The sequence below is a fragment of the Choristoneura fumiferana genome, chromosome 2, assembly GCF_025370935.1.
Source record: "Choristoneura fumiferana chromosome 2, NRCan_CFum_1, whole genome shotgun sequence".
Lineage (NCBI taxonomy): Eukaryota > Metazoa > Arthropoda > Insecta > Lepidoptera > Tortricidae > Choristoneura > Choristoneura fumiferana.
Window position 1 is genome coordinate 3,687,629 of NC_133473.1, and position 27,378 is coordinate 3,715,006.

A 27,378-nucleotide genomic window follows, 5' to 3' on the forward strand; every position below is an offset into this window, starting at 1 on the left:
GGCGAGAACATTTGAATTAAAAGTTAAAATAAAACCACATATATTTAGAAGACAAAAAATATCAAAAACTTTAAAATACATATAATCCGATTGTTAAGAAATAAATATAGTACCTATACTTACTTAACCATATTTAAAACTTTTTCTCGAAAATTATTCATACAGTCGCCATTACATCTTTAAAAAGTCACTTAAGAATGCCAGACAACGATCAAAAGTCTCCGGTAAGTAGACAGGTTTTGAATATGGAACGAAAAAGTATCCAGTATAAAAATAAACCTTTAAATAAGATTGATACTTTCAAATTCATTCAATTTGACAAATATTGGATCTAACTTTAAGAGATAGTCAGTAAAGGGAACGAATTTATTAAAAAAAAAAACAAGAGTTGCGGCTTTCGTACAACGAGGTTGCATACTTTGTAAAAAGAGTGGGAAAATTTAAACATTTTATATAATTCACTATGTTTTTTTAATTTCACCTCGTGTTTTGTTCTTCAATTTGTCTTTTGTATAATTAATTCATTATTGACATATTTTTAATGCTAAAGATCAACACAGTATTTTTTTATTAGGTTGGTAAATGCTTCTTGCTTAATTAAAAATTAAAAAAAAAAAACTAAGAAAAAAGTAAATTTGAGCGGGATATTCGTTAATTTATACTCATTTGTTTGCTAATTTATCTTTGTAGTTTTTTAGTTTATATTTGAGAAAAACACCGTTGCTTCGAGCAATAAGTGCTATACTAAATCCCTCTAATAATGCTCTATGTATTTTGTTTGTTTATCTATGTTGTTTGTTTCTTTTTAGGCCTACAGAATTTGAAAATCGAACTTAGTATCGATCGATTTGGTCCTATCTCTCGCTTTTTTCATATTGAAGTGAAAGTGACAGATCAAAGTCAAGTTCAAATATTTGGCATTCAGTGAGTGGACCCACCACTGTCCTCAGCATTTAAAAAAATAATTAAAAAGCTACTTTGTCTCACGGAGTGAGCAAAATGCGATTTTGCTCACTGATTTTTCATAGCAAAACCTGCTTGTTTGAGCTGCGGAGGTGAAAAAGTTATTTTTCTGAAGGAGGGGTGAAAAATTATTTTTTTTATCTTTCTATACCTATTCGCTTTTAGTCAGGGGATTTTCGTAAAAAATATTTGCTACTTTCGATTAATAGTATGTTTTTAAGTTAGGCTTGTATATAGTGCTCAAAAACTTCATTTCATGAATCTCGCAAAGTATCACTGCAGGGGTAGGCTAAGATTGTAATGTAAATTTGACGTAAGAGAGTATAAATTAGCGAAAAATCTCATGAAATATCACAAGGTGAATAAAATCACGTACTTAAATATGGTTTTAATTGGCCACAGGCTAATACGGCAAGAACCGCGGCCAGTCACAAGGTCGGTGCTGAACCCATGCCTTAAGAAATTAAATCTAAGTACAATATTGCTACTATGTACTAATGAATAATTAAATATAGAAAAAAATATCAAACGAACTTTACAAATTCAATCAACAGCTACATTGTGGCGCTATCGTCTACACATAGGCTTTATTTCCGTAAATATCTATACTAGTTCCAATTTTGTCCACCAGTAAGATTGACTTTATGTTTTAATCATTTAGATCTATTAATAGCGTCAAAGGAGCAAAAAATTGTTTACCTATGGCGCTTGACATGACCAATCACTGTCGTTTTAATAGTCAAGGTAACAGCGCAAAAAGTTATCGATATAATTTAGATTTTGTTATTGGATTACTTGTTCAAGTTAATATAAATGGCCGAATGGGCGATAAATGGTTCGGGAACTGCGGAAAATTGTATTTCACTAGCAGTTGCCCGCGACCCTATTCCTATACCTAAAAATTACATCGTGGACCTCATTTTCGTACTAAAAACAACTGTGCCAAATTTCATGAGTCATGACTCTAAGCACAGCATTTGAAATTTCGAGATTTTATCCCGATTCCGTAGGAATATCAAGATAAAAAGTTGCTTTTGTGTTATTCCAGCTGTCCATCTATCTACATACCAAATTTCATCACAATCCGTTAAGTAGTTTTTGCGTGAAGGAGTAACAAACATCCATCCATCCTCACAAACTTTCACGGTAGTATAAAACTTCTGAAAATGTTTTACCTTAAATATTTCCATCTTCAATCTGAACCTCATAACTTTAACTATATTTAAACGACCTCTAAGCAGGACAATTTATTCTTAAGTCAGTCTGCGATGTCTATATTTAGCAAGTTGCTATAAGTTCACAGCTTTGCATAGCAACTATTACGACTATATTTTGATCTAGGTATACAATGAGTTTTAAAATTGAACCTTTATACATATTTCTGCAGGTGGCTGAGATTTACTATCTGAAAATAATTCCGATCCGATTTGGCGATCCCTTACTCCAAAGAGCGAATCTACTGTGTTAAAAATGTAGTTGTGTTAAATACTTGTGATGTATAGATATCATTAAATAATATTGTAAATCTGTTTAAAAAAATATACATTGTTGAGTTTTTTGCCTGATTCTTGTCAACAGCAAAGGTTTTTTCGAACCTGTGGTAAATTTTCTCTGAGATTGATAAATGCTTGTTATAGCCTAAATTGAATAAAGATATTATGACTTTGATAGTTTTATTAAACACCCCGTAAAGTCTGTCAATTCCTCACTAGATATTTGTGTTTGCAATTTAAAAGCCAAAATGTCAAAAATGGAGCCCTTATAGTTTCGCCATGTCTGTCTGTCTGTCTGTCCGTCCGCGGCTTCGCTCAAGGACTATCAATGCTAGATAGCTGTAATTTTGCACAAATATATCTTCTATGGACGTAACGGGTGATTTTTTTTTCATCCAAACTTGTAGTGTGGGGTATCATTGGTAGGTCTTTTAAAACCATTAGGGGGGTACTAAAACGATTTTTCGATTCATTGATTCGTTTGCGAAATATTCAACTTTAAAGTGCAAATTTTCATTAAAATCGAGCGCCCCCCCTCTAAAATCTAAACCGGTGGGTGGCAAAATATGAAAAAATTCAGGATGATAGTAAGTATATCAAACTTACAAGGAAAACTTTAAAGGTTAAGTTTTCTTGAGAATTATTAGTAGTTTAAGAGTAAATAGCAGCCTAAGGTATAAAATATTTTACCTAAACTTGGAATATTCGGTACAAAATACGAAATCCTCAGAAAAATATGACTTAATTTTTTCGTAATGGCTACGGAACCCTATTTCGAGCGTGTCCGACACGCTCTTGGCCGTTTTTTTATCTATTAAATGTATCAAGTTCTGATGGTCCCAACGGAAGACCAGCGTCGTCGAAAGGGCAGAATCATGCTGATTTGGGACCATTTCATGACTTTGATAGCTACGTTCCTTTTTTCTTTCTCCATGCTCTGTCACACATACACAACTTGCTAATTTTGTAATCTTTCTTAAGCTTTTTGCCATCACCCCAGCCTCTTAAAATAAGAGGAATTGGACTGTAGTTCCCACGCGGCCTTCGTGCAGATTGGAAAATTTTTGTACAGGTGTGGAAATAAATTGGTTTGAGGGTTTGTTGAGGGTTGGATCCTTTTTGTGAAACTACGTCCAGTTTAGAAAAATAATGATTCAGAGACTTAACGCCTGTTGCAAGATTCGAGCAAGTTTGAATCTGATCTATTCAATTGCAGTATATAAAGGCGTTTTAAAATAGGTACAATAAACTAACATATCAAATCTATTTTAACAGCCGTGGTGCACTTCTGATTTGATCTATGGCCTCTCAAGCAGACGATCGTAGGTTTATATCCAAGCTTTACGGTTTAGGAAAACATCGTGAGAAAACCTGCACAATGCGTGTGTGTTAAGTTTCTAATCCGCATTGGGTTTACGTGGAAACTACGCCCCAAGCACTTATTGGAAATATAGGACCATAAGGATGATTGGCTTCTTTTACAGTATCTCGAATGACTCAAGCGACATTGATCTCTGAATCATCATCATCATCATCCCAGCCTATTTACGTCCCACTGCTGGGCACAGGCCTCCTCTCAGAACAAGAGGGCTTCGGCCATAGTTCCCACGCGGGCCCAGTGCGTATTGGGAACTTCACACACACCATTGAATTGCTTCGCAGGTTTGTGCAGGTTTCCCCACGATGTTTTCCTTCACCGCAAAGCTCGTGGTAAATTTCAAATGTAATCTCTGAATATATCAATATATCTATCAAATTTTACTGATAATAATCAACTAATAAGTTTGGTAATTCGCTTCCGCCTGCTATGTTTGATGTTCCTTTATTAAGTTATTGTAGTATTCATTAATTAATATAAGTACACAAATTAGATGTTGTAAAAGAAAAGATTTTAAAATAGTAAATAGATAATAATAATTAAGAGTATAACAACAAATGCTATACCCTACCAGGGTTCATGTTAACTTTTAGGAGCGTATGTTACATGTATGCAATATATAAATAAATAATTAAAAAAAATATATATATATATATATATATATATATACTTAAATAGTTTTATTTATTATCGTTTTCTTTGGACGTAGCCCAACCGTTACCAAGTGTGTTAGCTCTCATACATGTCGATATAAAAGATGTTAATATGATGTGTCGGCCTTCAGGGTCTTGTCGTCCCGGCTGATAGAGAAGTTCTCTGACTGTACAGAGAGGTAATGCCACCAGTGTGGTGGGGTCTATGCCGCAGGAGGGCCTCTTAGATGGTGTTTTCTTTTAAAGTTAGGAATATTTATGTGGTGGCCCAGTGGTTTGACCTATCGCCTCTCAACCAGAGGGTCGTGGGTTCAAACCCCGGCTCGTACCTCTGAGTTTTTCGAAATTCATGTGCGGAATTACATTTGAAATTTACCACGAGCTTTGCGGTGAAGGACAACATCGTGAGGAAACCTGCACAAACCTGCGAAGCAATTCAATGGTGCGTGTAAAGTTCCCAATCCGCACTGGGCCCGTGTGGGAACTATGGCCCAAGCCCTCTTGTTCTGAGAGGAGGCCTGTGCCCAGCAGTGGGACGTATATAGGCTGGGATGATGATGATGATGATGTAGTTTTTATTTTGTTTCCTATCATATTGTTGTTCTTGTGTTGTGAATAAATGAATGTTACTATTCACACCTTGTATTCAAATCGTTAGATATGGCATATTTGGCGACATCACCGTAGTGCCTCCTTTTGTTACACTCTTTAATGTTGACTTATTAATAAAACGTCTAGTCATGTTTTATAAATTAATTTATTTTCTCTACTTCTCGGTCTCGGACGATATACAAAAGTATACAAAAATATTAAACTGCTACAGATTCAAACCTATCCGCAGATCGAATCGAGTTTGCTCAGTCGTTTCGACAACTTATTTTATAAATACAAATTCACACCAAAATAACAAAATAAGATTGTATACAAATTTTTGCAAAGTATACAACAGATAAATCTAATTAAAGTTTTTTCGCTTTTAAAAAATCACGACTTTTTAAACAGACTTAATTTCATTGAAATGTTATGTTCTTATTTTAAACCCTATCCAAATTTTATATCTAATTAAAATAAGGCAGTGGAAAGCTATATATTATATTTTATTACTTTTCGTTAAGCTACTGAAGAAATAATTTCTAACCGATTAATTTATCTATTTATATGAGTAGCGTTTATCCACGCTTTTCGAAATTGACAGCTAATTTGTACAAATCTCTTTTTGGAATTTTACATTTATAATATTTACAATTTTGATAAATTTCACGATAAGCGATCACTGTCAGATATACGTTTCAATTGTCATAATGTAGTTTTACTACATATTTACTACTGCATGTTATCATAAAATAAAAACGCTTGGCTATTAATCCAAATTAACATCTGTACAAATGCTTTATAGGTATCTTCTAAATACATGTAAAGCCAATTCATGGCAAAATTCTATACCAATTAAAATAAATAAATAAAAGTAAAGAAGGAAGCGAGTACATGAAGCACGTGCGAGAATGGCACATGATTTAAGGCTTATAACTATATTAAAATAAAACCTTGTATTTCAAGATCAATGATGTTTATATGGATACTAAGATTCCAAGTCCAGTCTTGAATAATTAAGAGCTGCAATCGTCTCCTGTTTTGAAGATTTATGGAGCTAACAATTACATGTTTGCTTGCAATTTGTAATTGTATCTGAGAAGACGTGGACTTGCCTGGTATTTTCATTAAAGTATCTTAAATTATTTACCAATTATCATTATCAGGGTTAGTAAAATGTGAGAAAAAACGATTGAAATAACGCATGACAATTATGATAATTATGAAGCCGTGGTGACATAGTGGTTTGACCTATCGCCTCTTAAGCGGAGGTCCGTGGGTTCAAACTCCGGCCCGTACCTAAGTTTTTCGAAATTCATGTGCTCAATTACATTTGAAATTTACCACGAACTTCACGGTGAAGGAAAACATCGTAAGGAAACCTGCACACACCTGTGAATTAACTCAATGGTATGTGTGAAGTTTCTAATCCGCACTGGGCCCGCGTGGGAACTACGGCCCAAGCCCTCTCATTCTGAGAGGAGGCCTGTGCCCAACAGTGGGACGTTAATAGGCTGGGATGATGATAGATTATGACAACCCTAGCACTTAGATGAATTTTGCTCGCATTTTACGAACCCTGAGCATTAATTATACAACGTTCAGACACAAACTTGGCTAAAAAGGCTTAAGAAAGCGCGCATTGTTGACGATTTAAGTAAAACGCAAGGCGAAATATAATTTTACATTATTTACATTAAAAAACTAATTAAATAATACGACTAAAGTAGTGCTAACATCACATTCATGGCCTAAATTCTAATAATATATACGTAAATAACCAAAAGGTAAATTAAGAAAACAGTAAATATTTTAGTAAGTTCATTTAGGAACACGAATAAGATAAATAAAAAATATAAAATAACCGAAGCTCAAATTGAATTTGTTCACTAAACTATCACCTATTTATTTACATTTGAGCACTCGACACATAGTGCATACTGTGACACTTTCGAAAAAGTTTCGAGTCTAATTTAGTTCTTAAAACTGACATAAACCATGACAGGGACATTATTTTAAATCTATGTGACACCACGAGAGAAACAATACTGCCAAAGTGTATCCCACAGCACATATGGGTGAAGACCAAAAAGTTGCACACTTTACAGTTGTAGTTACTAGTAACTTTTTCCATCCTGACACGAAAATTAATGATACATTTGTACGGATTTGTAATTTTGTAATTTTAACTACCTGCGTTAAAGTGTGCAACTTTTTGGTCTTCACTCACATCTAACTATCTGTTAGTAGATCTACGTATCACCCTGTGGTGCATCCAAATGCCACACATCACACAGCACAAGATTTCGTCGCCAAATAACTCATTTACTAACCTTTTCCAAGATGAAAGAGGATCATTGAGAGACTAAGTTGCAATCGACTTATTGTATATTGATTCAAAGTTAAAAATTGTATTGATTACTCTCCGTGATATGGTAAGTATATATTGCTAACTCCGTAACATTATAGTCGCTTTGCACTATCGAAATTTTCAGGAAAACTAAAATAAAATAAAAATAGAATTGCATTTTTATGTAAGTGTCATAGCTAGCAGCAGCTGTACCTCACATATTTTGGCTGTGCTTATCAAAGACTAATTTAAAATTGTCAAATGAAGACGAACGAAATAACATAAACTTAACAAGCATATATGAAGGTACAGATGTGCAAGTTGCGGAAAGTTTCCAAAAAGTTGGAAAAGTTCTCGGAAATTTCTGGAAATTTTCACATGAAATACAGGAAATTTAAATTTAAGAAACGGAAAGTTTCAATCCCCATACAAAATTGTGAGAAGTTTCGGAAATTTTCCTATATGAAAAATTCCGCAATTTTGGAAAGTTTCCTTTGGCACATCAGTATATGAAGGTAAGTAGTTAACAATTAACGTCTGTATGGTTTATGCCAGTGACTTCGTAAAGGTAGACTAGCCGGAAGCTCCGGATCCGTTCGTGTAGACGTCAGTAGCTGCTCGTTGGCCCGCTCGTATCACGTTCTGGACGGTTTGGGCAGCTCCCTGGAATTTACAGTTGAAACCATTTTAATAGTTACATCTTTGTCCTCTAGTGTTTGTACAACCTTATTTTGAATAAATGATTTTTATTATTATTATTATTATTCATTTCAGAGACACACAAAATTGTGAAGTTTATAAAAAGGGTCATCAAAACTATTTGATTTTAAGACTTTATTTTCGAATTTCAACAAAATTATAATTTCTAAGGGTTTGAAACGTTACAATCTAGTCAAAAAAAGTCTAGTTTGTGGGGGTACCTACTAAAGATTCAAATTAAATTATATTTCAGCGTTAATACCATAGATGAAAGAATATTAAAGAAAAATTGTTAAACACGTGTAATTATGAAACATTGAACAGCTCAGAAATAAATTACATTTAGAAAGAGTTATTAGAGTTAATGTAAGGTTAAATTTGAACACTTGATAAGCCAATGTTGATAATGTTACTGAAAATGTCATGTCAATGTTGGATGAAGTGACATGATTGATCAGTTATTATGAAGATTTTAAACTTACAAAACGTCGTCAACGTACACAACGAACTGTCCTAAATTATACTAAAACACATTGAGTTAAAAACAAGATTAACTCTTTAACCTGCAATTAGAATTACTATTAGCATCATCATCAGTTGTGTAAAAGAGCAATGGCATTTTGATGCCTTGTAATAACAGCCAATGGATTATGCCTAATAAAGATTTAACCTTTATGATATTTTTACCTGTATTGCAGCTCCAAGAAACTGTGAAAATGCTCTGGTGACGTTAATTGCAGCTGACACAAGTTGGCCACGACCTGGTGTTTGTTCCGAGGTCACTGCCCTGGGAGGCTCCAGAGGTATCTATTCATGATCAGATGTCAGATGAATTATTTGATGTACATGTCGAAGGAGCAGAAGCCAAGTGTAGAAATAAGTTCGGGCTTGTTGCTTTATCAAGTTTAAAAAAAAAGTCGTCAATAGAATATTAGTTTATAGACTTGTGTGTCACTTTGCGAAGATACAACAACTAATACTTTCTACTAGTCGTCATTCGGTTTGTTAGGAAACGGTTGTGTCTTCGCTAAAGCTTTCAACATAATGTGCCATACAGGCGTAACTGTCTTGCACTTTTGATAGCGGAGCGATAATTATTTATATTTTTCAATATTTACTAATGATTTTAAGCAACTCGCCCTCAATTTGAAAGCTAAATATGAAATTGTAATTAAAAACAGGAAACGAAAAATATATCATAATACATTCAGAGGGTAGTTTAAAGTTAGTGCCAGTGCTAATGACTGCATGCAATATGCAGAAGTGGAGTTAGCGTGTTAAATATAGTGACAGTAAGAATAAAGTGAAATTGGGTAATAATTACAATAAAGTTTGTACATTTCCATAAAGTGGTGACGTTATTTACAAAAATTAGAATAAATCAGTATTAACTAGCTTATTGTACAACGTGTTGATACATTACAAGATATAGATTACATTTGGTAGTATTAATAGGATAACAGAATTAGATTGCAAGCTAAGACAGTTAGAGAATCAGTTGGTCAGGTTAAGACTAGATAGTTGTATCAGTTGTTTTTACTCACCACTAAATTGGAGTGCCGTCATACTATCACTATTTTATTAAGTACAATAATGTATACATGTTATAACTACACAAAGTTGTATCAGGTATAAAAATAATATTGAGGCTATCAACAGAAATGGAATGAAATAAAGCAAATTTATAATCATTTTAACTTTTGTACTGTATGTAGTAAATCAAATAGTAACTGCATAATTGCCCATTAAAATTAAATTCAATCAATTTGATACATATAAGTCTCATTTACCAATTTCAGTGCCTGCTGTTGGTCAAGCATCTATTCATATCCCCTCTAAAATGTGAGTAGGTACTTTTCTGAACATCCAATTGTAGACTCTTTACCCTTCTTTACCAACTCCAAAACAGTGGGGAATCCTACTATCGTCGTTTTTTCCCAAATTACCTCTATATTTTTTTAATAATATAATGTCATTACTGAATATATAATAAATAGAAACATAATAATTACAAATAGTAGACGACACTCCTTATATGAAACACTTTAGCTGCATTCACTTCACTGTTATATTATTTTACAACACAACATTTAGTAGGTTGTGGATTGGTATTGGATCTACGGATTCCAAGGTATATTTACATATGGCATATGGGAGTGCTTCCTTAGAAGCTGAGTGGAGTGAAGCAGAGCTTAGACGAGCCGAACCCACCAATCACATCAGTTGTAATCAACGTCGCGTCCCGCTCCCCTTGTAATGTGATACTGCAGGGCTACTACGAAATTCGAAAATCGAAGTTCGTGTCGTTTGGTCCTTCTGACGTATACTATTTAATACGAGAGCGAGAGGGACGGTACGATACGAACTTTGATTTTCGAACTTCGGAGTAGGCCTTCTGGACCTGGCCTTGTTGTCTAATAGAATTATAAAGAATCACAATCGTATTATTCACCACTTCTTTTGGTCACGAGGCACTTATGGCTTTAGGCCTCGTCTTTACGAAATTAGAAAGAGATGGTGAATGCGATCTCGAACATCAGCGCGTTAGACAATATGGCCTCAGAGGGTCTACTCCGAAATTCGAAAATCGAAGTTCGTATCGTACTGGCCCTCTCTCTCTCGTTTTAAATAGTATAAGCTCCAGTTCGATTTTCGTAGTAGCCCTGCTGATTTGAACAATCAAGATTATCCTCTTCTCCATCTCGCTTTCAAACCTTGTGGTGGTATTGTGTATCTCCATACCGATACACTTAAGGCAGACAAAATCCTTTTATATCTTTAAATCCAAAGGCAGCACTATCCGTCATCATATGTATGACTGTTAAAGCTAGTTTATATTAAATTTGTATGTATCTATTTAAATATATTTGATGTAAATGTGTATTGTATGTATAGTTCGTTTTATGTAGTTTTTTAATTGCACCATCTGCTAAAATTTATTTCGTATTTATTTCTATTATAAAGGTTGTGTGGAAGAGATCATTCTGAAGCGATAGCCGCCTATTGCTTACCTTATTATTTTTTCTCTACCTATATGTTTCTGTATTGCTTGCTATATTGCGGTGAAAGAGTCATTGCATTGTATTATATTGGTCGTTACCGAACATCTCGTTTCGATTACACGAACATGTTATGTGATTGGTGAGTTCTGTACTTTTCCGTTCCTCTTCTATGGTAGCACACCCTTAGAGTTATAAGTACTACGATCAATGACGATTTTTACGAACATTTCTATTGTAGTGCAATTACAGTTTTCACTAGTCATATGAAAAGATTCTTTTAAAAGTTAAGTTTTTTCTTCTACGTATTGTATTAAACCGTTCGTTGTGACACAAAAATAAAAGAATGGATAACCGCAAAAGTCAGCATTGAAGAAACTAACCATATGCTTCTTTAATTTGGTTAATCAAATCTACTGGATAAGGTTGGCATTAACACATTATCGACTAGATGTTACTTTGATAAAATATAAGGAATTGTTGCTTAGAAATATACCTAATATTTTGGTAATAATTTCTATGCAGAACTTGTGATGTTATACTTAATAAGTGATGAACGAGAATATGTGTGATTGTGACATGAAATGATATTAAAAACAAAATTCTGGTTAATGGTACAGAAGATTGAATGCAGAATGTACATATTGTGCAAAGTAAAATCTAGCCTTTACCTTGGTTATAATATCTCCAATGTTTTCCAGACACACCACGTGCAGACGTGTATTGAGTAACACCATAATGTAATTATATTTTTTTATTAGAAACTCTCAATGTAATCTGCTCAAAATCCAAACCAATGAAGCTATCAACAATAAATTAAAAATAAAACAATTTTTCTATACACAAAATACAATTTAAAACTAAAGGGGATGTTACAATGGGGAAAGGACGTCTACTACTTGCCTTAACCATATGTAACAATTCCGAGTATTTTTCTATTTACAATTATTCACCAACAACTCCCATAGTGCTGTACATAGTTTTTATAGACTTAGATTAAATAGGAACAGAATCAAAAATAACTGATCATAATTTAATAAGCAATTTTGATTTTTACTATACTATTCAAGTCCATTACCTAATTCGTATTTAATCTAGTCTGCTGCCTTCACCCCCAATCACACAACTTTAGTAAAATAGATGCGAAACCCACTCTGTTTGAGGTCGGCTGTGTGTCTGCATTCCCTACAAATGGGCCCGAGCCAAACCAGTTGACTCTATTGCTCGTTGCTTGGGAAGCAGAGACCGAAGCCGTAGGAGCGGGATCAGGTCTTCTATTAGGTCTTTTGGCTCCTGTTCCTGACCCCGTTTCCCTCCACGTCTGCCAGAGCCACGCTAGGCCGTCCAAGATAGGTCTTCTCGGTGCAGGCGGCGGTGGCGGCGTCGTCGTTCGTCTAGCTTTCGGCGTCACTACCACTTGATTGAGCAATGCCTACGAGGTTATAGTTAGCAAGTTATCCTAGATAGATAAAGAACATGCGAAATCCAGAGAGAAATATTAGAATGTATATTAAATAGTGTATGAAGCCAGAGACGAAAATAAGTCTGATGAACGAGAAGCGTTTTGATGATAGGTTTAGATGTGACATGAGCTTCTTTAAAAGAAATTAGTGTTCACTTATTCCTTTGAAAGAAGTAATCAAATAAGAAAATAGAAGAAAACTTGGGACTAACGGCGAGGCGGAGTTGCTCATCCAGAGAACTGGCGGTGGTAGGTCCAAAGCCTTGTTCCTTTAGCAGAGCAGCCAGCAACGCGTCGTTGCTCTTTCCATACTCCGTGCTGATGGCAATCGGCATTTTTGTTGCTTCTTGCACCATACCTGTCGGCTTTGCCTGCTGAATCAGCTTTTTTAATGCTTCGTCTGATGATTGCCCTGAAATTTCAAAATATGAACTTTGAAATCTGCAAAATTGTTTTCATTTCGAAGAAAATATTGTAATATGATTGAGATTACCAGTTATAGCAATTTTACTCCTTAAAGTCGTCGTTTCTTGCGCGCCCTGTAACTGTATCAAAGTCTGTAATAACTTTTCATCGTCTTGCGTATTTTTCAGATCATCTTTAACCGCAATCTTTGCACCAAATGGCCTTGTAGTTGTAACTTTCGGTCTTTGCGTTAGAGAGTCAAAAGGCTCATTAAGCGGTGAAGGTGAAGCGAGAAGGTTTGATAGAAGATTTAAGTCGTTGTTAACGTTTGGTGGTAGTTTAGGACTCACGTTAGAGTTCACGTTTGGAAGAGTTGGTAAATTTAACTTAGATGGATCTTGCCCTGTGGCTTTTAATAAAGCCTGTAGTAGCTTAGTATCTTCTTGAAATTGTCTTATATCATCTTCAATTGAAGGTGTACTTGGAACATTTGTTGTTGGACGAGGTGTTGTCGTTGTCGTCGTCGTCGTCGTTGTTGTTGTTGTTCTAGGAGTGGTCGTGGGAATAATATTTTTTCCGGTACGTTCAGTAGATTTTCCCGATTTTATTTCACTCAAACTTTTCTCTACTGCAAGAGCTATGATTCGGTTTGCCAGTGCTGCTTCAGGATCCGCAGTATTTGTATTAGTATTGAGAACCGATTTCTGGAATCGAAAATGAAGATCATTAAAACATTTAAACTGAATATTATTGATAAGTTTTTCATCTGTTCAACTACATATCTGATTAGGAAATAAGTATATTGATAAATTGTCACTTATAACCATTTTTATACTATTATGGTCTCTACACATTACACCGTATCATGTCATCGCCGTAATAGGAACGTGTCAGACAGAGTGTCAAACGAAATGTCAAATGCATACATGACACGCGACGGCGACGGTTGGTTATGAAGCATGCTAGTGGGCATTATCTCATATTTTTCGATACATAGAATGTGTATCGTGTAACGTGTAGAGACCTAATAGCTTAAAATTCTGTAAAATTTATAGAAAATTTGTACCAAGTTGTTCAGGAAAGCCAAGTCCTCCTCAACAGAGAACGTTGATGACGTAGGAATCTCGGTTGTAACTGTGAATTGAGATGCTGGCACCCTTCGCGCAGTTAGTACAGTTGTGGACTCTGAGGGTACAGCTGTTGTGGTTGATTGCCTTCTTCTCTGATTAAAAGGCGGGAATGTAGTAGATATCCTAATCGTCGTAGACTCAGTATTGCGGGTCTGAAACGTAGTAGGCACAGTGATAGTACTAGTTGAAATCGTTGTTGGTATAGGCACGGGCGATGTGTTTAATGTCGTGTATACAGGCCGTACGTTTATTGGAGTAGTTGGATTTGACCCAAGCGATGTAGTGTAAGGGTTAGATGCTATTCTTACGTTTGATGTTATTCCTGATATAACAGGAATGGGAAGGTTTGAGTTGCTTTGACCGGTAGCCTGAAGTAACACTTGTAAAAGTTTAGCATTCTCTTGGAGTTGCAATTGTTTTGCATCTGGTTGTACGGATGGTGTTGTTGTCTGTGGTTTGGGTGTTGTAGCAGTTTCTGTTGTAGATGGCACTGTTGTTGTTTTAATGTCTAAAGATGGTATGTTAAAATTGGCTGGATTTTGACCCGTGGCTTGTAGTAATGCTTTTAATAATTTAGTGTCTTCCTCAAACTGCCTTATATCATCTTCTATTGAACGAACGGTTGTAGTCTGAACTCTGTTATTTAATTTTATGTTGCCTCCAATGTTTGGTATTGTCAAAGCATGAGGATTTTTTCCAGCAATAGACAGGAGCTCTTGCAAGAATTTGTCTTCATCATTTTGTACTGTTGTCATTGCAAGAGTGGTCTTTGTATTAATTGAAGGAGTTCCAGTGCTTTGATCTAAACTGTTAGAATTTAATTTCTTAGGTATACGTTCTGTCCCATTTAAGAATGCTTGTAGTAAAGCAGCATCGTCTTGATATCTCTTAGCCTCTTCTTTAGTTATTGCAACGGTAGCAGTAGCGGCAACTGTTGAGGTCGGTATGGTTTCAGTTTCAGCTATACTTGTTGGTGCTGCTGTAGTCGTAGTGGTAGTGGTTGTTGCTGCTTCTGTAGTAGTAGTTACAGTAGTCGTTGCAGCTGGCGTAGTAGATGTTGTTGCTTCGGTAGTAGTTGTCACTGGAAGTGGAGTTGTAGTTGTTGTTGTTGGAGTTATAGTAGTTGTTGTTGGAGTTGTAGTAGTCGGAGCCATAGTAGTAGTTACCAAGGTGGTCGGCGTTTCAGTGACAGTTACTGGAGTAGAAATAGCTTCAGTAGAGGCTGTTGTCAGCATGCTTGTCATTGTTATGGATTCTGAGCTGGTATCTATGGTTGTTCCTGCAGGTGCTTGAACAGTGGTTGTCGGATCATCATCAGTCGGTATCAATGTTGGAATTTGTGGTGTTTGTGTATTAGATTCGGTAATTGGTTCCGTTACACCTATAGTTTGACTTGCTTCAGTTGTTGTAGGTGATTTGCTGGAAGCTAATTTTAATACATTCGAGTTTTGAGATCGAACAGTCACTTCGTCAATTGGTATAAATTTGAAAACTGCGTTGTCGTTTCCTTCACCAGGTTTTTCAGTGCGAATTTGCTTTGTCTGTAATCGTTTAAAAAATATTAAAATTAATGCTAAAAATAAACTCAAACTAACTATTTCCAAATAGCGTAGCAATATACTACTAATCTACTAATAAACCAACCACCAACTTTATTTTATAATTTTTTGTAACTTTTATCCTCTTACACCATTTGACGCATGCATAAAATGAAAACGTATGTTTAGAAATATGGTTGATTTTATGAGGTTACTCAGTGCCTAGTGACTGAAACTGACGGATTCAATTTCTATAGTTTCAGAGTGATTTACTTTAAATAAATTAGTGTTGTGAATTTAGTGATATATTTCGCGATACAAATTTTGTATTATACCTCCGGATCAATATCCAGTGTTAATATTGTTGGCTGACGAGTTGAGCTCGTCCTGGACGATATAACCATCTCCTCTTTAGCAGCTGAAGATAAACTATTAAGCAGTATCTCATCGACAGAGGGTAGCATTGTAGTTGTGCGTAAACTTAAAACATGCGAGGCTGTGCTTTGCTCAGCAGGCGGCTTATTTGCCACAGTTACACCGCTACTGCTATCTTTTAAGTTAAGTGCCGATGACGATATCTGCAATTACGAAAATTATGTTAAGATTTAACTCGTAAGAAGCAGTTAGTGTGCGATGCATGCATAGCTTACTATAGTTCCGCAGGCTCCCGCATGCGCGGTCCATCTAATATGCGAAGTGAAAGAAAGCACCAAGCGCTTCAAGCTAAATAACATGAAGTCGATACCATATTTTGTAGGTTATTTACAGTGTCGGTGGTAGTTAAACGATCCGTTTCGTTATTGGATGTGGATGTCTCTACATTAATGGATACACGGATGGGGTTAGACTGTGGTCTGACTATGGCCGGATTATTATGGATGGGGCTGTATGGATTCCTCAAACTCCATGGGCTGATTGGTAGTATGTCAATTTTTTGCATGATTCGTGGCACTCTGGTTCCATTCGGGAATTTGCGTATTACTGTGTTATTGGGTAGCACGCCATAAACGATGTAAGGGCTTGCCTCAGTTAATGATTCCAGTATGTCGTCGTTAGGATTTTTACGTACCACCGTATTGTTAGGCAGTATGCCGAATATAACATAATCTTTTTTCGGAATTGTTGATTGATTATTTATGTTAGATTGATTACCAGATGCTGAAGCATTGTTTGTCTGTTCATTAGTAGCTGTTGTTGTTTCTAGGTCTACCTCAGTGGTCGTTTCCATGTTATTTTGAGTAGATACTTCTTCGTCTGCTTGTGTTGTGGTTGCAATATCTGTAGTTGTTACTGTTTCAGTGCTTTGAGTACTTGTCACTCCAGCAGTTGTTGGCTCTGTAGACTCGTCTAATGACCTATTAGACAATTCAACAGCTGCTTCTGTTGTTGATAATGGGTCCGTAGCACTCTCTGCATTGCTTGATGTAGAAAATGTACTCGTACTTATCTCGGTCAAACGAGTTGATACTGTTGGGAGCGATTCAGTACTAGTAACAGATACTTCTGACGACGTACCACTTGTATTGAGGATATCAGAAGAATTGTTTGAGGATGGATCAGAAAAAGGTGAAGGAAGAAAAGGTGTAGTTGATAGAATAGAATCGTTCGTTGTGTCAGTAGTACCAGTCGTCGTGTTCATAGTACTCATAATTTCAGTCAGTCGTGCCGATATTGGAGAGTTATTTGTTTGTCCAAACATCTGAGTCAGTGCAGTCGCATTAGCCAGTTCATCATTGTGCTCACGTAATAAGTCTTCGATCATTTTTAAAACCTTAGCTTTTTTCGACAATATCCATAGTTGAAGAGGTGTAACGTCATTGATTTCCTGAATGTTGGAATCATCGTCAATTCGAGATGTTGTCGCGGGTACTGTACTAAAAGTTATAGGTTGAATTTTCAAGTCGGACATGTTGTTTGCGTTACCTGTATCCGTGTCAACAAAATCATTTATTTGGGAGTTTGTGAAAAATGGGATTGGAACAATTGGGTTATTGGGTATGATTCCATTGTTAATATCGCTATCTACAACAATGCTATCGTTATCAATAGTATCAAACGACGTAGCTAATTTGGCATTAGTAGACTGTAAAATTGTTGCTTCAGTTGACAAATTCATTTTATCCAAATTAGCTAATGTCGTTTGACTTTCTTGTGACAAACTTGAAATATTTACGGGTGTTGGGGAATCAGACTGTGCAACTGTTGCATTTACAGCACCCAGTGTGATATTTACATTGCTAGCAAGGAACTTATCTTGAGAGAGATTTAAAGACACAGAGTTATTTGTGTTGAAATTTACATCAAAGTTTACATTTTCTGTGTCTTTAATCTCATCCAAGCTATATGGTGTGGTATTTGGTATGGAATCGGCATTATCATCTAAACCGTCAATAGCTCTAGGGATCACAGATTTTAATATTTTAGCCATGTCTGCAGACAACCTAGATTTAGTCCTATTGTCCATATTCCGTAGTATATTGTTAATATTACTTGACAACATGCTGGTTAGTTCAGATGACACTACATTGTTATTGGACAACAAAAGATCAGAAACAGTGTTATATACCATTGTTGGGTTGTCAGTCGTTGGCTGGTTTGATGTGGGTTCGGGTGCAGTCGTAAGTTTGTCTGTTGGCTCTGAATACAAGACTTTAAAGGCAAAAGGTCTCCTTGCAGAGACGGGAGTAGTAGGAGGGGGTGTGGGTGATGCCTGAGGCGTCGTCAGCGTCGGCGGAGCGCCAGCCGCAACCAACGGGTTATTCACATTTGGTGTCAGATCAGTGTTTTGTACATTAGTATTTGTGTTTAAATTAACATTCAACGACAACGTGTCTTGGCTTGGCAAAACTCTGCTATTTACATTAATGTTGTTACTCACGCCGTTGAGTGCTTGTATTAGATCAGTATTAATGTTTTGTTTTTTGTTTACTTCTGTTGTTGATGATAATCTGTTTCTAGGTGTGGAAGTAAGAATTTCAGCTAAAGCATCAAATATTGATACAGTAACTGACTGCGAGTGTTGTGATGCCTCAACTTTCATGACGTGTGATGGTTTGACCAGACTCTCTGACAATTTTAATAATTCAGCCGGACTTCGTGTCTGAGTAAACGATATAGCATTCATGTCTGGCCCTATTTGAAAGTCTTCTCCCTCTATCTGAAATAAGAAGTGTTCTCACCCACATAAATATAAAATAGACAGTAGACTGTAGAATCTAACTACAAAAAAGTCATTAAAGATAGGAACCCTTTGAAAAAGGACGTGCAAAGACCAAAGCCTCTTTATTACTTTCGGATTTAGAGAAGAAGTAATAAATGAAATAATTGAAATGAAAACATTACTACATTACTGATTAAAACAAATTGAACAGTCTTAATATTTTTAATTTACATTTAACTACACGTTAGTGTTTTACTACTTAAACTACATGAACTTGGTCAAGTTATTGCGTTACTAACATAAATTAATTAACCGTATACATTAAATTAGTTATAAATAAACTTTAGCTTAACGCAAAAACTTTGATATTTAAAATTATACGTTTCAAAGAGATGCTTAGAAAACAACAATAACTTAACAAAAAATATACATACCACTTTAAATGCAACGAATAAATAACTGTACATCTCTTTAAAACAAGCTCCAAATTTACAACGAATGAGTAAAAACGATTTTATGATAGGGTTACGAGAAAGCTTTGTGATTGTTATTGTTAATTAAATGAATCCATTAACCAGTACGGATGATTCGTGTATGAGTGGCATGGTGTTCAGTCTTGACGTGGGTGTCGTTAGCTCGCTATAGTCCTCCTCGTCCCAATTTGGCTCCTCGAAATACTTAGTCAACAGCCGATCAGTGACGAAGAACTTCAGCCAAGCCTTTAGCGATCAAATGTATCTTATTATTTGTTAGATCTGATTACATTTCCAAAAAAATAGTGAATTACTTCCTATTTAAAGGTAAGGAACTAATAAATCCTTTAAGTATGTCAAATGAAATGTGAAAGGAAAAAGTCTTAACGGCTTGTTGCATTTTTTTAAATCCTTTTTTTAATGTCATTGTAATCAGATGCAGATATTACGTGATAATTTTTAATAAAATTTAAATATCTAATCCTGCAGACTTTTTTCTTTGAAACGTTTTGTGTTGACATGAATGAGTAAAAAAATTAGTTGAAGTAAATTTTGATGAAAGCAAATGAAATATATCTACATGAAATGAGATGTATGAGAAATTATAGTAAATTTTGTATATACTGTGTTGCCAATTTCATAAAGGGGCTTTGTAATGGTTTGTAAATTTAATAAGTCACGGGATGTTTTGTATATTTTGTTTTTAAATTGTGTCAGGTCTAAACCCGTATAAGTATTAAAGGTATTACTTACAGTTGATGGCGTTACTGTTGGTACAGTTGCTCTGTAAATTGGTTTTTCTAAATATGCAGCTCGATATTTAGAGCTAAATCTATGTTTGTTTGTATTTTTTTCCATATCTGGAATTATCTGTAAAATATGATTCATGATTATAATTCTCACTATTCTGCATGGATCTGAATACTAACTAGTCAATAGCCTGATTTATACTTGCCCCGTTAGTAGAAGCTTCTGTAGGTTTTGAGTAAGCATCAGTAAATTTTCCGGAACCTCTGTCTCTCGTTGGCAAATCATTTGGAACTTCATTGCTCTGACTTCTAAGATTTGTTTTTGCTCTTCCAAACTTTCTAGTTTGTATATTATTTATTGGTAACGTAGAAACCGGATTTTCAATTTTCCTTTCTTCCCCAATTGTTGATTGAGGCACGGTGTAAGTAGCGTGATATTTAGGTGTAGGGTAAATGTCAACAATAGGTTTTGCTCCGCTGTCGTCGACTGCATTAGACGTCATTTCATTTTCAGTACTAGTTTCTTGAGACTCTTTACTAGTAACAGCTATGACAAACGTGTTAAGCGCTTTATCTGTTTGATTTTCATTTTCTACGGTATCATTTTGTGGAGTATCAGTAGGTTTCAATAATGTAAATATTAAAGGCATATCTGCGTTGTCTTCATTTTTTCTATCTGCCGAGTCAGCGACACTATTGCTTTCTTTGAAAGGTTCCTCAGTTGAAGGTGCACTTATTTTACTATTTCTTTGCCGAGAGTAATATGATGTTCTAGGCAATGAAGCTTTATGTTTAGCAATACTTTCAAGCGCACTTCCGATGTTGAGATTACTGTCATTAGTTGGAGGCGCTACGTCACTTTTACTTACATTTCTTCTCGAATAAGGAGTTCTGTTCAAAGTCCTTTTCAACAAATTATTAGTTTCCATACGTTTAATGTTTACTTTAGGTTCATTTACAGGGGATTCTGTAGTCAACTTTAGTTTTCTATTAAATTTGTGAACTGGTTTCTCAGTGTTCTGATCAATTGTATTAGCAGCTGTTGTGGACGTAGATTGTGTACTAAATTTTCGGTTTCTTGTTGTATATGATGACCGGTACTTGTGCTCTGGTTGCCTAGTGGAAGATACCCTCGGAGCTGCTGTACTCTCCTCAGGTTTGTCTTCTTTCTTTGATTCTTCATCTGCGTTTAATTTTGAGCGCAGCTGTAAAATACCAAGACAATACTAATTAATAAAATCGAGCTATTAATTTGATCACTAACATTTTATAATTATAGGTTTACTATTAATTGGTAAAGGATTATGGTTATGACTGTTAAGTATCTGTGTATTACCCGCGTGTACTTGTTTCTACCAGGGCTAGTAAATGTTGACTGTTGTGTTGGTGTGTAAGTTTTGTAAACTTTTTGGGATGCTTTCACTGACAAACTCTCACTGGCTGGAGAGCTAGCTTGTGTCTGAAAAGTAAGATTTTGATGTTCAATCAGATTACTAATTTTGTAGTAATTGTTCACTAAGTGAACAGTTCTCTTTGTATACATACCGAAGCATTTTTAGCTTGCAATAAGGCTTTGAAAGGTTCAGGATAGTTATCATCTTCGCTTACTTCGTCCGAGCGTTTTTTTGGAAGAATTTCAGATGGAGATGGTTTAAAATTTCCCTTTCCTCTCTGTACGGGACGTCTAACTATCCTCATAACTTTCAAAGTTGTAGTTTTCAATAGATTAGATTCAGTACTTTGTTGGAGATTTTCCACGATGGCCGCAGATGGAGCAGATGGAAGAGTCTCTTGACTAGGAGAGCTTCCTTTTTGACTAGATTGTATGACTTGGTTGGAAGATGTGATCCCAAGACCCGTTAAATTTGTATCAGTTTCAGATAAACGCTGTTTGTACCTTAGTTTTCGAGAATTTCTTAAATCTATCATTTTATCTGTTGTTGGACCTTTTTCAGAAATAGAAATGGAATTAGTTGTTCCTGAGCTAGCGAGATCTGATCTTTCGTTTGCTCTTGCAGTAACGCGTCCACGTTTTCTTGCAGCGGAGTTTCTGCGTGGAAATTCTGCGGGAGCTTTAGGAACTGGTGCACCCGATTCTTCTTTGAAAACCATTTTTGAGATTTCATCTAATGTTGAGTTGATGACTTCAATTTTTCTTTCATCAATTATCGGAGAACTGACCTCTGGTACTTGAGTTGTTATCGTGGACGGTGTTGGTGCTGGTCTGCTGAACCGCGTCCTGCTTCTTATCACATTAGCTTTAGGGCTATCTAGATCAGCCACAGTCCTGTTACGGGTTCGACTGTACGACCTTCGTGAATCGAATCGTTCGTTGTTCCCATTCGCTGATTTAGCTTCAGGTTCATTGGTATCTACTTCTGCAGGCCTGGTTCTCGTCCTGGACCGTGCCACATGCCGTACGGGCTCTTCTCTTCTCCTTGATCCCCTTGTTCTAGGGGTCGATGCATCCTCTACTGTGGCAGGTCTTTCTTCTGTTGACGCAGTTAATGGCGGTCTTCTACTTATCCGCGCCGTCCTTTCAGCCTGAAAACATAAGATTTTTTATCTTTAATAGTGTTCAATATTACAAAATATAGTAGCTTAGTAGTTTTATCTAATGACCCTTCAAAAACGTAGTCTAGACTCGAACATGACCTTTTCAATTAAGCTATTCAAAGAGGTGTAAAGTTCCCAATAACGCATGAGAATTATACCCCAAACTCTTTCATTCTGAGAGGGGCCTCTGGCCTGTGGCCAGCAGTAGGTCATAATAAGGCTGGATTATTTTTATACGCAGAGTGTCTCTGACCATGGAGCTTTAAATGCAAAGTTCGATTCTACTAGTATAATTGTTTTTTCATACACATTAAATGTAATTAATGATCAATGTACGCAATACTATACTAAATTGACGGCACATTGACATTTGTCAATCTGAAAGAGATGTCATTTACAAATGTCAAATCATTTTTAAGCCCTTGTACCATAAGACAGCTATAATACCCCCATGTCGGCTACACTGATTTAACTATTAGGAAAACTTTGAGAATCAATAAATTCATCATTCCAGCCTATATACGTCCCAGTGCTGGGCACAGGCCTCCTCTCAGAATGAGAGGGCTCGGGCTTTAGTTCCCAGGCGGGCCCAATGTGGATTGGGAACTTCACAGGCACCATTGAATTGCTTCGCAGGTATGTGCAGGTTTCCTCGCGATTTTTTCCTTCACCGTAAAACTCGTGGTAAATTTCAAATGTAATTCCGCACATGAATTTTGAAAAACTCAGCGGTGCGAGCTAGGGTTTGACCCAGGATACTCTGCTTGAGAGGCCATAGGTCAAACCACTCGGCCACCACGGCTTATCAGTAAGTCAATAAATTAATCATTAAATCAATAAATCTTAAGTAAATCGTGGAATCAATAAACTATCTAAATCAAAAACAAAAGTACCTCAACTAGGCGAGTAAACTCGAACTTTGCATTTTAAACCAAATGGTCAGGCAATTTAGAAATTCATGGTTACATTTATTATGCATTCTGCAAACACAGGAAAATATATAAGCAAAGCATATACTTAATGCTACGGATTGTTGGTTTTTTCTGGTGGTTAATCAGTTACTGATAAGGATGTAAATAGAAATCGAACTTGATAACGTTGATAGTTATCAAGTTACAATGTACAAAGGATATCCCGCTAATTCAGTTAATTGTTAACTGCCTTTCTAAAATCATAATTCACGGGTATAGATTAATTGCTTGAGATGTTGACGCGGTTGGGTAATATTTTTAAAATTAACTATCTCTCATAACGGATTGCCATCGCCTTCATCGTATTTTATATATTTTTTGGTAAAATGTCAAGAACAAAATCCAAGTATCCCTTGGAGTGGCGGCCCCATATTTAAAATTTACTGTCAAGTGGCGCGGCCATTTTGAAAAATCTCCCTTGAGTGGCAATGACACCTACGAATTAATTTCGCGAATTCGCGAATTTTATAAAAAAAAAACACTTTAATGTTATATATTAAGCCTTACAGTGATAGTTTAGCATAAAATGGCATATCTAAATAAATAACAATGAATGACCTTCAATTTCTGTGAACTTTATTCATCATTATTATTCATTCATTATCAAAAATCTGATAACCAATTTTTTCTCAGTCATGTATATAAAAACTATAATTACCAAATAAAACAATTATCTGAAGAAAACACTGATTTATTTCATAAAATTTTAATTTATTTACGAAACAAAGCCCTTTTATAGTTTTTCAATAGCAAATAATAGTATAATACGAGGTGTCCAAAAATACCAGCGCACGGCAGCGGCCACACAGTGAAACTTGAGTAAACGATAGTGTTTTCGCGGCCGTTAATAAATGCCATCCTTGTCTATTTATGAACGCATTTTGCAAGAATAAGCAAGCCAGATATAGGTCTAACGGTTTATATTTATAAGTGAAATACGACACCCGCCAAGGTTTTTGACGGCTGCCGGGAGCCGATCGCGTGCCAAACAAGGGTGTGCCGGGACCCGGACGCTTGCCACTCCAAAGAATCAGCTAAAACCAGAGCATTTTTTTATTTATTTCTTGAATACAATGCTATATGCTATTTTGAATGAAGACCTAAGCGATGAATTTTTTTTATGATACGAGTACTATTAGGTACATGGCCAAGACTGGAAACGTTGCAACAATGCATTCCTCGCCAATCTAAAATGCATCTGAGGTAATCTAAAACAAAGAAAGTGCTATGATTTAACATAGCGAACAAACAGCGGAACATAGCGATGGGCAACCATCTGCTGTTACATGACGTAACGGTATGCAAGAAGCATCGTCCTTAATTAGGGTTTTAGTAGTGATACCATAGTTAAAGTGACTTCACTTTTACTATGGTGATACTAACTGTTTTAGAAGAGACGAGAGCCAGGGTAACTACTAATACTAAAATTCAAATATTACTTAAGCTCTCTAGAAAATTACACTACAAATTAAACGGTTCAACTCAAGATGATAAAGCCGAGTTTAAATTAAATTAAAATTAAAGTTAAAAATGCTTTATTGCAGACCAGGATCCATAGTTTGTTAATATCAATATTCTTATTTTTAAGGGTTAGTTTAGTATTGCATTCTCTTTAACATATCAAATCAAAATAATCAATCAATATACTAAGTCAAACAATTATAATAAATTAATCATAATTAAATGTCAAAAGATGCATAAAATAACCATAATATCATACCTAATAAAAGTAAAAATGAAATTGATTTGCCTGGGTTATGGGTTACCTACCTACTTTACCCTACTTTCCTACTTTTCCTACTTTTAGCAGCAGCAGCAGCAGGCGGTAGCCTGTAGTGGTCAATCGAGCGCCACAATGTAAGTATTGCAACTAGCACGATTTTTCTTGCAAGTCTTTCAGGTGGTTAGGACCTTGTGTAAGGTCCGCCCGGATTGCTACCACCATCTTGCTCGCTAATCCTGCCGTGAAGCAGCAATGCTTGCACTGTTGTGTTTCGGCGTGGAGAGTAAGACAGCCGGTGAAATTAATGGCACTTGAGGTATCCCATCTTAGGCCTCTAGGTTGGCAACGCATCTGCAATACCCCTGGTGTTGCAGATGTTTATGGGCGGTGGTGATCTCTTACCATCAGGACACCCACTTGCTCGTTTGCCATCCAGTCGAATAAAAAAAAAGTCTAAACTCGGTTTAACCAAGGCACGGTCCGGATAGTTTCGATCTTTTTCGAAGAGCGTTCACTTGTAACAGAATATCAAGCATTCGCCGTTTTAAAATTTGTCGAACTGAACAATTAATAGAGCCAAACATTGCTAAAACGTTTACACAATCATTCTAGGGAACGCTGTAGTAAAGTAGTCGGATGGATGCTCAAAGAAGATTTACCTTTTTTTTTATTCGACTGGATGGCAAACGAGCAAGTGGGTCTCCTGGTGGTAAGAGATCACCACCGCCCATAAACATCTGCAACACCAGGGGTATTGCAGATGCGTTGACAACCTAGAGGCCTAAGATGGGATACCTCAAGTGCCAGTAATTTCACCGGCTAAGACAGCCGGTGTGTTTCGGCATGGAGAGCAAGACACTCTCCACGCCGAAACACAACAGTGCAAGCAATGCTGCTTCACGGCAGGATTAGCGAGCAAGATGGTGGTACCTTCGTCTTGCTTGAATTGAGATTTTGCCTGTAATGTAATATTCGCTAGAATGCTCATTACCAGAGAGCGGAATTTTCATGGCAGTTTTTGACCTGTCATAGTGACTTCTCACTTATCGGCATCCGATATACATATATATCTATTCACAACATAGGTAGCTAAAGAAGATTAAAAGTAGAGGTAAACAATAGGCGGCCTTAAGTTAAAGAGCAATCTCTTCCAATTAACTTTAAAGCAGTTGAAAATGTGAAACAGGCATATGCACAGTGAATAGTAACAATTTCTTAAACAATTTCTTAGACAGATCCAAAAATGATATGAAAATTCCGCTCTCTGCTCATTACCAGTGAATGCTCAAGTTATCAGCACCTTTTTTTAACATGAAACTACCGTGAGACATTCATATTAAATATATTGACCCGGATAACTCAAGTCTTAAATCGAGTTTAGCCCGACATGTTTCATGTTGTTTGTTTCTACATGTTGTTGAGTTTATGTTTCGGGTTTCGGGTAGTCGCGCGAAACTAACGCAAAGCCCATTTCTCTTTGACCTAGATAAGCCAAGCATTTTGCAAATATTTGTCCACCGACCTTCTGGGCTTTACAAAAGGCTTCGACGGTCACGAAACTTGGAACGTTTTACCCTCACGACCAGCCAGTGACAAATCATTTATCAACCCGAGCCCCACTGCAAGAATATCGCATATGTAACTCATAATTTTAAGGTGCTGATAATATTAAATATATTGACGCGGATAACTCACGTCTTAAATCGAGTTTAGCCCGACATGTTTCGGGCTAATCCGTAGCCCTTCGTCTTCGGAACAACGCGACTCAGCGGCTGCTGCAACACGCGCACTGCGCGCCGCCGCTCTGCTCGCGCGACTACCCGACGAAACTGACACCGGCACACAACTACCCGCGTTTTCATCATCATTACAACTGTCAAATGTAGGGTAGTCGCGCGAGCAGAGCGGCGGCGCGCAGTGCGCGTGTTGCAGCAGCCGCTGAGTCGCGTTGCTCCGAAGACGAAGGGCTACGGATTAGCCCGAAACATGTCGAGCTAAACTCGATTTAAGACGTGAGTTATCCGGGTCATTATATTTAATATGAGTGAGTCTCACGGTAGTTTCATGTTCAAAACTACTATGAAG

General features: G+C 36.3%; 1 protein-coding gene across 12 annotated transcripts in view; it reads right to left on the reverse strand.

Moving 5' to 3' along the window:
- Window positions 1-5,225: 5,225 nt before the first annotated feature.
- The window catches only part of LOC141445664 (uncharacterized), a 128,574-nt gene continuing 106,421 nt past the window's right edge, over window positions 5,226-27,378 (reverse strand). The window contains exons 4-16 of one of the 12 annotated variants that reach the window (XM_074111520.1): window positions 21,589-22,587; window positions 21,380-21,502; window positions 20,250-21,248; window positions 20,048-20,164; window positions 16,407-18,818; window positions 15,997-16,239; window positions 14,432-15,664; window positions 14,060-14,275; window positions 13,082-13,697; window positions 12,801-13,000; window positions 12,280-12,558; window positions 8,815-8,934; window positions 5,226-8,091 (exon numbers count right to left, since the gene is read on the reverse strand). In XM_074111520.1, coding sequence (XP_073967621.1) covers window positions 8,002-8,091; window positions 8,815-8,934; window positions 12,280-12,558; window positions 12,801-13,000; window positions 13,082-13,697; window positions 14,060-14,275; window positions 14,432-15,664; window positions 15,997-16,239; window positions 16,407-18,818; window positions 20,048-20,164; window positions 20,250-21,248; window positions 21,380-21,502; window positions 21,589-22,587 — 7,647 coding nt within the window. In that variant the 3' untranslated portion in view covers window positions 5,226-8,001. Of the gene's footprint in view, window positions 8,092-8,814; window positions 8,935-12,279; window positions 12,559-12,800; window positions 13,001-13,081; window positions 13,698-14,059; window positions 15,665-15,996; window positions 16,240-16,406; window positions 18,819-20,047; window positions 20,165-20,249; window positions 21,249-21,379; window positions 21,503-21,588; window positions 22,588-27,378 lie in introns of all 12 variants that reach the window. The other 11 variants (XM_074111521.1, XM_074111531.1, XM_074111530.1 and 8 more) reach the window with 11 other exon arrangements.